This window comes from Bos indicus x Bos taurus, chromosome 21 (genome assembly GCF_003369695.1).
Source record: "Bos indicus x Bos taurus breed Angus x Brahman F1 hybrid chromosome 21, Bos_hybrid_MaternalHap_v2.0, whole genome shotgun sequence".
Classification (NCBI taxonomy): domain Eukaryota; kingdom Metazoa; phylum Chordata; class Mammalia; order Artiodactyla; family Bovidae; genus Bos; species Bos indicus x Bos taurus.
In genome coordinates, this window is record NC_040096.1 from 26,591,718 (window position 1) to 26,605,180 (window position 13,463).

At 48.3% G+C, this 13,463-nt stretch overlaps 1 protein-coding gene across 1 annotated transcript in view; it reads left to right on the top strand.

The window, feature by feature from the left end:
• Positions 1-259: 259 nt before the first annotated feature.
• ABHD17C (abhydrolase domain containing 17C) overlaps positions 260-13,463 on the top strand; it is a 54,640-nt gene continuing 41,436 nt past the window's right edge. The window contains exon 1 of the mRNA XM_027521233.1: positions 260-928. Within this exon, the coding sequence (XP_027377034.1) occupies positions 339-928 (590 nt within the window). The 5' untranslated portion in view covers positions 260-338. The remainder of the gene's footprint in view (positions 929-13,463) is intronic.

Genomic DNA, 13,463 nt, shown 5'->3' on the forward strand with positions numbered 1-13,463 from the left:
GCCGGGGGGCGGGGGCAGGGGTGGGGGCGGCGCGCTCCAGCCGGCATGGCCGCCGCCGCCGGCTTTGTGTGCCGCGCGCGGGCCCCGGATGCCCGAGCCTCTCCCGGCCCGCCGGGCCGTTGCTGACCCGCCCCGGCTCCCAGCGCCGCGCCCGCCGGGCCGGCCCCGCCTACCCCCTTGCGCCTCCCCGCCCCCTCCTCCAGCCGCCGGGCGGGCGGGCCGCAGCCGCCCTCCGCTCGCCCGCTCCTCGCCGCGCGCCCGCCCGCCCTCGCTCCCTAGCCGGCCTGCCTGCCTGCCTGCCGTGCCGGCGGCGGCGGCGGCGCGCTCCAGCCGCCCCGATGCCCGAGCCAGGCCCCAGGATGAACGGCTTCTCGCTGGGCGAACTGTGCTGGCTCTTCTGCTGCCCGCCCTGCCCGAGCCGCATCGCCGCCAAGCTGGCCTTCCTGCCGCCCGAGCCCACCTACACGGTGCTGGCGCCGGAGCAGCGCGGCCCCGGCGCGCCCGCTCCGGCCTCGGCCGCTTCCACCTCCTCCGCCTCCGCCGCGGCCCAGCCGGCGCCGCAGCAGCCCGAGGAGGGGGGCGCGGGGCCCGGCGCGTGCAGCCTGCACCTGAGCGAGCGCGCCGACTGGCAGTACTCGCAGCGCGAGCTGGACGCCGTCGAGGTCTTCTTCTCGCGCACCGCCCGGGACAACCGGCTAGGCTGCATGTTCGTGCGCTGCGCGCCCTCCAGCCGCTACACGCTGCTCTTCTCGCACGGCAACGCGGTGGACCTGGGCCAGATGTGCAGCTTCTACATCGGCCTGGGCTCGCGCATCAACTGCAACATCTTCTCCTACGACTACTCCGGCTACGGCGTCAGCTCCGGCAAGCCCTCCGAGAAGAACCTCTACGCCGACATCGACGCCGCGTGGCAGGCGCTGCGCACCCGGTGAGCCCGGCGAGGATCGCCAGGCCTGGCCGGCCGCTGCGAGGGGGCCGGGCTGGCATCCCCTGGGGGCCTCAGGGGCAGCCTGAGGGGAGAGGGACCCTCTTTCCGGGCTGTGGGCGAACAGAGATTTCCTTCCCCCCACGCACACACACACCCCTCCGCGGCCGTGGTGGCTTCTCTTTTCTTTTCCATCCCTGGCTTTCTTTCACCCCCTTCAAGAACCCCGCCAGCCCTCTGGTTCCTGGAGAGTTCAGATTCGCAGGGTTTTGCCTGCTTTGGCATGCCTGGGTGCCCCCGATCTCCCCGGCTGGGTCTTTTGTGGTTCTGGGCACCACAAGTGGCAGTGTGGGCATGCTTAAATACGGGGCAGAGACAACTTGGTTCGCGTTGAGTTTGTGTGAGCCGGCGGCCAGAGGCTGGAGGGCCTCAGGGTGAAGTGACCTTGGGCAAGGCGCATGAGCTCAAACCTCTTGTTTCCTTCCTTGTAAAGTCAGGGGGCCCGGCGGGAGGGCTTCCAAAATACGTTCCGGTTGTAAAGTGCTCAGCGGGGCCACGTCTGGGCGGCCTTGGAGGGAGCTGGAAGGTCGGGTGGTGTGAAGTTGGACTTCCGGGGCTGAGTAGCTGGCAAGGCGGTCAGGAAGTTTAGCTGGTGGTGGTGAGCCTGGCATCTTTATCAGAAACTTAGTTAAAAAAACAAAAACAAAAAACCCCAGGAGGAGTTCGAATCTTGTACTTAAAGGGCTTGGGGAATCTCTTGACCTTGAATTAGCATTCACGGGAGGACTAGAAAGTGTTTACTGAGGGAGTCTTTTATGTGCGAGGCACAAATTGGGGGCTTGGTTTTGGGGCTAGACACGGTAAGACCAGCAAACCAAACTTGAGTTTTAGTCTCTAGTTACCCGAAAGTCGGGTAAGTGGGCAAGTCACGTCCACCTGTTTGTGTTCCAGTCTGGGTATCTGTGACTTCACCCCAGCCACCTAGTAGCAGGATGGTGAAAACACCTGAGGTCATGTTTTCTCTGACATCGGATTGCTTCAGATGAAAGAGCCCCCAGAATAGGTATAATTGGCACTGTTAAGCTACTGACAGGTGTCGTCTTTATCTAAAATGTGTTTGCCTGCCACTTGCAGACAGCCAACATTAGTGATTTTTGTCCTCATTCCTGTTCATGCATATGTTCATAAATTATTCTGTGCCTTTCTGGGAAAATGGCCTATCCAACAGGGAAATACTTAGGATTTCATACGTTGCTTATTCACATTCTTCTCCGCAAGTCTTGAAGGACTTTGTTTGGATGAAGCTTTTTGAAAGTGATTTAGGCTGAGGCTGTACAATTCTTGAGACCCCCATGGACTGTAGCCCACCAGGCACCTCTGTCCATGGGAGTCTCCAGGCAAGAATACTGGAGTGAGTGGGTAGCCATTTTCTTCTCCAGAGGATCTGCCTAATCCAGGGATTAAATCTTTGTCTCCTGCATTGGCAGGTGGATTCTTTACTGCTGAGCCACCAGGGAAGCCCCCGAGTCAGAATCTACAAGTAGTTAAAAAGTCACCTGTTTCAATAAAGAGTTTCACATACATATTTGTCACACACGATCGATCACTAGTAGCTGCTGTTGGTCAAGGTATTAAAATAAAGGGTTGGCATTAGATCTTCTTAAAGTGAAACATAATCCCACCTTGAGTAGGTTATTTGGTGAAATTTCTGTAGAATACTGTTCCTATATGTAAGTGTCTAGATTAGAATGAAATCTTTTTCAGACATGAGGCAAATCCTTTGCCCTGAATATGCAGGTGTGTCTGTGTTACAACATACAGGAGACATAATTATTTCCCGGAGACATGTGTCATATGTAATTTAATTATGGGCATGGCTTTGGGTAAGGTTAAATTTTGAATTGTGTGATGGGGTGGTGTTAGTGGTAAAGAACCTGCCTGCCAGTGCAGGAGACATAAGAGATGTAGGTTTAATCCCTGTGTCGCTGGAGGAGGGCATGGTAACCCACTCCAGTGTTCTTTGCTGGAGAATCCCATGGACAGAGGAGCCTGGTGGGCTATGGTCCATAGGGTCCCAAAGAATCGAACACAACTGAAGTAATTTAGTACACACAGACACACAGCACAAAGCTGAGCACATAGCTCACCTTTGCTCGGAATTTATTTAGTTTTATGCCAGAACTCACATCAAGGTTGATTTACTCACCTGTTAAATAGGTTAGAACTTAAAGGCTAAATGACAATCTTAGGATTTGAAGAAACCTTACACACCTTGTGCTTTTCAAACTTTTTTGATTGTGACCCCACAAGAAGGAACACATTTTATGTTTTGCATCTAGATCAAGCACACATACACAGTCCAGTTCAGTCGCTCAGTCGTGTCTGACTCCTTGCGACCCCATGAATTGCAGCACGCCAGGTCTCCCTGTCCATCACCAACTCCCGGAGTTCACCCAAACTCTTGTCCATCAAGTCCGTGATGCCATCCAGCCATCTCATCCTCCGTCGTCCCCTTCTCCTCCTGCCCCCAATCCCTCCCAGCATCAGAGTCTTTTCCAATGAATCAACTCTTCGCATGAGGTGGCCAAAATATTGGAGTTTCAGCTTTAGCATCAGTCCTTCCAAAGAACACCCAGGACTCATCTCCTTCAGAATGGACTGGTTGGATCTCCTTGCAGTCCAAGGGACTCTCAAGAGTCTTCTCCAACACCACAGTTCAAAAGCATCAATTCTTCAGTGCTCTATATATTTGAAGCAAATGTCTCACAAAGCAGTAGTTTTGCCTGTGAGCACTACACATGTAGACTATGTTTTGTTTTCTTTTTTTTTAAGAAGCAGAAAAAGAATGCAGGCTGGGAAGGACTAAGTTAATTTACCTTCTCATTTATGGACACTGTCCTTATGCACCCTCATTTGACAGAAGCTTAAGGAAGATCGGGAAGGTCTCCTGATTGCTAGTTTAGGACTGTTTCCACATTACCATGCAGTCTGATTTATCACATTTTTCTGGAGGTGCATATACATGTCTTAGTTATTTTAATAGGCTAGGAGTTACTTGACTGTGAAGCTAAGCAATCCCTGAACAGCCTTTCCCCTTGGTCTGCTGTCTGTAGATTTCTGTTCTACTTTGCCTGGAAGATGCCCTCTTCTCCACCCGTTTATGACTCTGTTCAGGTCATGGCCCCGGCAGCAGTACCTCCCACCACATATACCCATTGTTCTATGGCTGATTAGCTCAGATCCCCTTTTCTTTCTTAAAATGTTATTTATTTAATTTTTGGCTGTGCTGGATCTTCATTGCTATGTGGGCTTTTCTCTAGTTGTGGTGAACAGGGCTACTCTAGTTGTGGTGCATGGGCTTCTCATTGTGACGGCTTCTCGTTGCAGCTCCTAGGCTCTAGAGTTGTGGCACGTGGGCTTAGTTGCTCCACGTCATGTGGGATCTTCCTGGATCAGAGATTGAACCAGTGTCTCCTGCATTGGCAGGCAGATTCTTCGTCAATGAGCCAGCAGGGAAGCCCCTCACGTCCCCTTTTCTACTCCCAGTCTTCATGCCTTCCTTGGGGAACTTTCTGTTTTCTGATCTGAGGAACCAGGCTGCTCAGAACTCTGATTGGAAAGCCAACCCCATCCTAAATCATTTCCATCTCTGCACTTAGGTTGTTCCCCTAGGAGGACTGTAAGGCCTTCTGGTGCTCGCCTGGCCTTTTGTGTGGGCCCTTTTCCTGTGCCCCTCGTTCTCCATCCCGACTGGATCCTGATTGGGTTCATGAGCGCCTGGTGTTCCTGTTTGTTCATTTGCACTAATCACATTGTGTTGCTGTTTCTTGTTGTTTAACTGCATCTCACTAAATTGGAAGTTCCCTGAGGGCAAGCACTTCCTGTCTTCTGTATTCCCAACAACAGGCAAAGTGCCTTAAGATAATAGGAACTCATTAAATATTTGTTTAGTGGTTTGCACATACGGGCACCCCATAAATAAATAGATTCAAATTTTCCTAATTTTTAAGTTGCATCTATTTTACCTCTAGGATCTCGTATCCATGGGCGTAATCATAGGCAAAGAAAGAGGTTACAATGTATTGGCTCAAAACAAAAATTGTATTGGCTCAAGGTCTGATCCACTTTGCATCCACTATCTCTCATGCTTGCAGCCTTGAAGCATCTCTGTTGGACAACAGAGTAACAGTAACCCTTTTGTATTTCTTTGCATCCTTTCTCCATGTTGATTGGCCAAAATGTTTGCTTGGGTTTTTCAAGATGTGGAAAAATCTGAACAAACTTTTTGGCCCACCCTCTCTGCATGCTCTAGCGATGGGTCCAGTCCTCGGTGGAGGACTTCAAACACAATCACTGCCTGGTGTTTCCATAGGTAAAGGTAGCACATCCCCTAAGTAAGTCGGCAAGTCATCTAAAGTAAGGGTTTGGGGAGGAAGTAAACTTGAAGGCAGGAAAGGTGGGTCATTGCTAGTTGGGCAAGAGGTGAGTATTTTAAGCATTTGAAAAATGACTGAAACGTATGCATTAGAGAGGTTGGATTTGAAAGGAGGGTATAGACTGAGCTTAGAAGAAAGAAGCTGATGTCTTATAAGGTTCGACTGCTATAGCAAAGTACCGTGGAGTGAGTGGCTTAAAAGCAACACAAATTTGTCAGTGCTGGAGGCTGAAAGTCTTGAGATCAGGGTGTCAGCATGGTCAGGCTCTGGCAAGAACCCTGTTTTTTGGTTGCCAGCTTCTCGTTATGTCCTCACAAGGTGGAAGAGCCAAGGGAGTTTTCTTGGGCTGGTTTATAAGGACTTCCCTGGGGGCTCAGTGATGAAGAATCTGCCTGCAATGCAGGAGACCTGGGTTCGATCCCTGCCTGGGTCTAGAAGATCCCTGGAGAAAGGAATGGCAACCAACTCTAGTATTCTTGCTTGGAGAATTCCATGGACAGAGGAGCCTGGCAGGCTACAGTCCATGGGTTCACAAAGAGTCAGACGCAACTGAGGGACTAACACTTTTACTTTTTGTAAGGGCACTGATCCCATTCATATGGGTTTCACCCTCAAGACCTAGTCACCCTTCAAAAGCCCCATGTCCCAAAACATCACCCTGTGGGTTAGATTTCAAGAGATAAATTTTGGGAGTGGGACACGTGCTTACATTCACACACACATAGATACTGTTCAGCCTATGGGCAGTTGGTATTGGAACAGTGAGAGAGACAGTGGAGAATCTAAGCATGGTAGAGGCCTTGAAGGTTGGGACATGTTTTACATTTGAGTTACTGATGCCCTTTACAAGCATGCTGTGTAGCCAAGCAATTGAGGGAGTGAATTGGAGTCACTTAGAAATATCTGTAGAAAGGACACTATGAAAATCATTGCAACCTCATTGGAAGGTAGTGTTGTAATTTGGGTTGGGGGGAAGGGGAGTGATTAATCTGTGCAGGAAAAGCTGCCTGTTGGTTAAGGTGGGATTAAGTAGGCAGATTAAGCCTCCTCAACACACATCCTTTTTGGATGTGAGCAGCTTTAGGCTGCAGAATTGGGGCTTGTGATTCAAGAGGGAGTGAATCAAAATCAAGCTGATTTGAAGGTGTAAACCCAAACAGGCAAATAACTCAAGGAATGAGGTGTAAGTAAAGTGGGGAGAATTTAGCTGAAACATTTTCATCTAGAGAAACAGGAAAGTAGGGGCATTTATGAGTCAATTTGTTGTTAGTGTTTACCATCACCATCTATAGAAGTTGCTTCATGCAAAAACTGTGGAGGAGAGAGGCATTTGGTAACATTGTCAGAGAAAGCAATGCTGAGAGAGGAAGGTAAATAAGAATTTTCAGGGAATTGCCTGTGGTTCAGTGGTTAAGACTCTGTGCTTTCACTGCAGGGGCCCAGGTTTCACCGCTGGTCACGGAACTAAGATGTCACAAGCAGAGATGCTGGGGGAAAAAAGGACTTACAGTGTCTAGGTACAAAAGTATTAGTTGCTCAGTTGTGTCCTACTGTTTGCAACCCCATGGACCAGGCTCCACTGTCCATGGAATTCTCCAGGCACGAATACTGGAGTGGGTTGCCATTCCCTTCTCCAGGGGATCTTCCTGACCCAGGGATCGAACTTGGGGCTCCTGCGTTACAGGTGGATTCTTTACGGTCTAAACTGTGACAAGTTACAAAAGACTATTTCCCTTCACTCATTCCTTCTCTCAACTAATGAGCCATTAACCATCAAACACACGTGTATTGATACTGTACTTGTACTGGCCACTAAGATAGTTTCCCTTGCCTATTGTTAATGTGAAACTTTCTTTTTTCTGTGAGACAGATCAGATTTTAGAGAAACTTTAAATGTGTAGCCATGTGTTGCTCTTTTATAACTTTTCCCTTTGTGATTTAAAGGATCCATATAATTGGAAAATCCCTGTCTTGGGAAGACTGTAATGGATACCCTCAGGTAGTGGGCTCTTGAAACGCACCTGCTAATGGTTGTGGATGTTGTTGACATTTATGAGTCAGGATGGATTTCTCCTGGGAAGAGCCAAACGGTGACTAGTTTCCCAAGCAGGTTAAAGTTAACGACCTAACTTCTTTGTTGTCAGTTTTCTCAGAGGGAATTCTATGGTATGATGGAAGGAAGAATGCTCGTGTTTCTACCTTAGTTTCACTGATTAGGGACAGAGTAAAGAGAATGTTCTGTGAATGGTGTGATACGTGAATGCACAGTGATCTTCCTAGAATGGAAATAGAATAGCAGCTTGACATTCAAGGTAGTCAGTGTGCAAATATCCCACTAATAAGAATGTAATCTTAAGAGCAGACCTGTTGAAACTGACACAGGTGCAGTGTGTTTCTGTGGTTTGCTGTGGCTCCACTCCCCTCCTCCAGTGCTCTTGGACTGTACCTGCTTCTTCAATCCGCCCTCCCCGATCCGTCATTGCTGGGTTTCTCTCTAGCACAACCAGATTCTGAGCTGTCACCCTTTTCCCACTAAACCTCACTTTCCCATGGTTCTTTTTTTTTCTAAAATATTTACTTATTTCTTTGGCTGTGCTGGGTTTTGGCTGTAGCATGCAGGATCTTTGTTGTAACCTGTGGGATCTTAGTTCCCTGACTAGGGATCAAACCCAGGCCTCCTGTATTGGGAACTCAAGAGTCTTAGCCAGTGACCACCAGGGAATTCCCTCCGATGGTTCTATTTTTCGAGGGGTCTTACTTTCCTTTTGTAAGCCAAGTACCAAAGATCTGACAAGCGTTTTCAGTTTCTGTGTCAATGGTCAATTACTCCTTAATGGGCTTCCTCTTCTAAGCATGTTTGTTTTTATTTAGGGCAATATTGGAGGCTCAATCTTATCTAAAATTCAGTCTGAAAACTCTACTGGTACAATGGAATATTGATGGAAAGCCTTCCCCAAAACCCCCTTTTTTTCCCTTGAAGTCATTAGAGTGATACTATCCTGAGGTCACTTAGAGCAAATCCTTGACATCACTCCCAACCTTCTGCTACTGCCTGCCTTTCTGTCCCTCTCTCCAAATTAATAACTACTCAACTCATGAGGGCTTCCCAGGTAGCTCAGTGGTAAAGAATCTGCCTGCAGTGCAGGAGACCCAAGTTCAGTCCCTGGGCCAGGAAGATCCCCTGGAGAAGGAAATGTCAACCCACTCCAGTATTCTTGCCTGGGAAATCCTATGGACAGAGGAGCCTGGCAGGCTACACTCCATGGGGCCTCGAAGGAGTCAGACACGACTTAGCAACTAAACAACAACAACTACATATATTAATAACCCCGTATAAGACTCCAGAATCTGCCTTCAGGGATTGTACTGTTCATGGTGGTGGCAGACTTACTCTATCTATTAGATTTTGCTTAAGCCAGTGTTGAGGCCGTAATTCTGCTTCACTTTAAGAAGCCCTGGGTACAAGAATCTGAAGTCTCAACACAGCTGTACTTAGGATATCATTATTTGTGTATTAGAATGATTCCCCACCCCCCACTGCAGGATTGCTTTAAATAATAGGCTTGCTGATTCATAAAAGTTTTAATTTGCGAAAGTGAGATGAGCACAAAACCTTTTGAACTAGGGAAATTAGTTCTAATTCCAACAGTCCCTCTAACCCGTGTTGTCGCCTTGCGCAGGGAGGCACCCCACACCCCTGTGCTTTACATTGCATTGTTTTCAAAACAAGGGAGGCGACTGTAGTAAGTTCCCTGCATATGAACCTTTAAGCTGGGAACTTTCAAAGATGCGAACATGCGTTCCATCACCCTCAGGCATGAATGACCTCTCAGCTTGTCCTCCGGCTCCTATTGCTGATGACCCTTCAGCTCTACCATCTCCCACCTCCTCTCTGTCTCTCGATGCCAGCCCTTGTGTGCAGCTGTTGTACTCTACTCCTGTACTTCTCGAGGTACTGTACTACTGTAAGATTTAAATGTTTTATTTTGTGTGTTTTTGTGTGTATCATTGGTGTGAAGAGTATCATAAACCTATGACAGTACAGTACTATATAACCGATTGTGTTAGTTGGGTACCTAGGCTAACTTTGTTGGACTTATGAATGCTTTCCGGAAATGGAACTTGTTCATATGTAGGGGACATACTGTACATGTCTTCTGAGGTGCCTTCTTTAAGTAAGGCTGTGTTTCGTGATTTTTAAGGGAGCGTACCTAATGTTTCTGAATTTGCTTCTCTTGACTACACTGAGAAACGTGGTGGACTCTGTCTCTGCAGTGAATCTCAAGCCTGGCTGCATCTCAGCAGCCCTAGGTAGATATTTTTCGTGTGTGTATGTGTGTCTAGACATATGCATGTATGTGTGTCTGTGTGTGTACATGTATAAAGGAACATGAATTCACATGTGTGTGCATATGTGTATGCTTGCATGCAGCCTCAGTTGAGTTGCGCTCGCCTAGAGACTGTAGTTAAGGATTGGACTCTTTTCAACCCCATGGACTGTAGCCCACCAGGATCCTCTGTCCATGGGATTTCCCAAGCAAGAATACTGGAGGGATTGCAATTTCCTTCTTGAGATCTTATTGACCCAGGGATTGAACCTGGGTCTCCTGCATTGCAGGCAGATTCTTTGCTGTCCCAGCCACCACGGAAGCCCTCATTGGTTAAGACTTGGAGAAAAATGAATGCTAAGGAAGATTTTTTTCATATACTTATATAGTTGGTTTTAGTCAAAGGTCTTTGGTGGCCAGGAATCCACTCATGTGGACCATGTGAGGACACACAGCCCCGCTTATACTTGCAGGATTCCTGAGCCTCTTGGGGACTGAAGCTGGGGGCTCGGAAGCCATCAAGACCCTGGATTCTCACCCTCTCAGCTTCCTCTTTCTGAGCTGGTGTCTCCCATCTCCTCTCTGCGTACCTGCTCCTTCTTTCTACAACAAACCTCTTCATGCTCCTGATCGCTGCGTATCACCTCACCTGCCCCCCAACCCAGCTGTGCTTATTACCTTCCCTCTCCCCACTCATCTGCCCAGGAGCTGGCCTCCCTCTGGCTTCTAGACCCCTCCTTCCCATGCTTGACTCTCCTGTTGTACCCCAGGATGGTAAGGCTGGGGCTGAGGCTGTGTAAGTGGACAGGGCTCCTCCCTTGGGGATGAGATGAGGCCATGGCCAGGAGCATCAGCTGGCACTTCTGGGCCTCAGTGAGTCCTGCCCCAGCTGGAGAGTGTTGTGCGGGGCAGTCTCCACTCTCCACTCAGCCCGTGTGCCCCGTCGTGTGTCTGACCAGAGAGGACGGGCCTTGAAGAACAGATCATAATTAATAGACCTTAAACCAGGTCAGTGGAGCAGTGATGTGGTTGCCTTGTGACCAGCCTCTGGCTCCCTCTCTGAGCCTGGGAATGGAAAATTGTGGACCGATAGGACTCTCCTCTCTAGTCACCTCTCTTCTCTCTGCCCTGCAACTGGGGCTGCTCTGCCAAGTTGATCTGTGGTGTGGGGACAGAATTCTGCACTGCCCATGGAGCACCCAGAGACAGTGGGTGAAGAAGGGAGAAGAGGGGAGCTCCCAAACTCTGCAGGGTCCACGGACTCCTGTGTCTTAGGATTAGAAGAGATGCCCAGCTTGGAATGATGGAATGACTTAGTCCTTCATTTAGATGATATATAGCCAGAGCTAATTTCTGGCTCTTCTGTCAAAGTAGCTCAGGCAATGTCTCAAGGGGAACCTGAAGAGGGATGTGACTGCACGCCTTCACTTTCTCTGACATCATTAATAGTTCTGGGCAGAGATTTTTAAATCAAACAGGTATAAGTTCAGGTCCTGCCTAGGCCACTTATTAACTGCTTGACCTCGGGCAAGTTTCCTAACCTTTTTGAACCTCAGTTAAATTTTACCAGGGTGCAGAGTTGACCACTTCACTTCCTGTCTCCTCAGCATCAGGATTATTTGAGGCTGATTATTTTAAGAAACTTGCAGACTCAGGAGAAGCTTTGGAAAACCCAAGTAGATGCTGTTGTTGTTCAGTTGCTCAGTCCTGTCCGACTCTTTGTGACCCCATGGACTGCAGCATGCCAGGCTTCCCTGTTCTTCACCAACTCCAGAGTTTGCTCAAACCGTGCGTTTGAGTCGGTGATGCCATCCAACCATCTCACCCTCTGTGCCCCCCTTCTCCTCCTTCCCTCAGTCTTTCCCAGCATCAGGGACATTTCCATGAATAAAGGAAATCTCCATTTGTAAGGGTGTCTTCCAGGCTGCTCCTGGAAGTTGCGGGGAGGTGACCTTCATCATGAATGCAGAGCTCTCATTGGTGCAGAAGGTGATAATTTAATTTGCATTACAACCTCACCTTTGTTTTCTCTGCTTTGCCTCGTGACCTCCCAGAGAGTATCCCACCACCCTCTTCTTTTGCTTTAGCTGAAGAAGGCATTTAAGGTGAGGGCTTCCACTGTTTCAGAGTTACTCTGTTTTCCTGGGTCTTTCCCATATACACGTGTTATTAAACTTGTTTGCTTTTGTCTTGTTAATCTTTTATCAAGGTTTAATTATTAGACCAGCTAAAGAACCTAGAAAGGAAGAAGAGAAAACTTTCCTGTGCCTACAATGATAACAGTAATAATAATAACAATGACCTTATGTCACATGCTCTAGCAGTGTTTTCCACACAGTCAGAGCACAGCAGACGGGGTGTTTTTGTTGTTTAAGACTCAATGAGCATGAGTTTGAGCAAATTCCTAGAGATAGTGAAGGACAGGGAAGCCTGGTCCTTGGGGTCACAAAGAGTCAGACTCGACTGAGCGACTGAACAGCAACAACAAGATCACTGAGAGCATTAATCACCAGATGCTCAGATCGTGCTGTAGACCACATGCTTGTTTGTAGTTGTAGTTTAGTCGCTGAGTCATGTCCAACTCTTTAGGACCCCATGGAGTACAGTACGTGGATCGCCATTTCCTTCTCCAGGGATCTTCCCCACCCAGGGATCGAACTTGCGTCTCTTGTGTCTCCTGCATTGCAGGCCTGTTCTTCACCACTGAGACACCAGGGGAGCCCAGACTGGGCACTTAGATCAGGTGTTAAGGAAATTGCTCCCTCCCTTCTCTCCAGAGATGTAAATAATACCCCGGTCAAGGGAGCTTGGTGGGTGTGGCTATAAAAGAACTGTAAAGGAGTGTTAGTTTTATTTGTGACAAAGGGGAAAGAGCCTCTGAATTTCTTCCTCTGGGCTCGTGGGCTCTAAGTATCATGCTCTGGCTTTGGAGAGTGGTGTGCGTTAGTATTTTAAATCAGATAGCACTTCATCTACTGAAGTGTTTATATCCCTAAAGGAGATCTTAAAAAGAGAGGAAACCATACCTGTAATCCAGTACCTCACAATTACTTGGCCAACCCTTCCTCTGCTCTCTTCCCTCACCCTGCTGTTTCCAGGCTTAGCTCTCAGTATTGGAACTTGCATGCTGGGTGAAACAGGATATTTCCTCTCTCTCCAGCACTCATGACATTCTGGTTGCTCTTTATTACTGGGATGACCTTTGATAGATTGTTGCTGTTGTTCAGTCACTAAGTCGTGTCCTACTCTGTGACCCCATGAACTGTAGCACACCAGGCTTCCCTCCCTGTCCTTTACCATCTCCTGGAGTTTGCTCAAACTCTTGTCCATTGAGTCAATGATGCCATCCTACCATCTCATCCTCTGTGTCCCCTTCTCCTCCTGCCCTCAGTCTTTCCCAGCATCAGGGTCTTCTCCAATGGGTTGGCTCTTCACATCAGGTGGCCAGAGTATTGGAGCTTCAACATCAGCCCTTCCAATGAATATTCAGGGTTGATTTCCTTTAGGATTGACTGGTTTGATCTCCTTGCTGTCCAAGGGACTCTCAAGAGTCTTCTCCAGCACCATAATTCAAATGCATCAATTTTTTGGTGCTCAGTCTTTTTTATGGTCCAAGTCTCACATCCATACATGACTACTGGAAAAACCATAGCTTTGACTATACAGACCTTTGTTGGCAAAGTGATGTCTCTGCTTTTTAGTATGTTGTCTAATATCAATATATAGAGGTATCTTTATTTCCAAAAGTTGGTCTAGGGACCTGAATGCACAGAT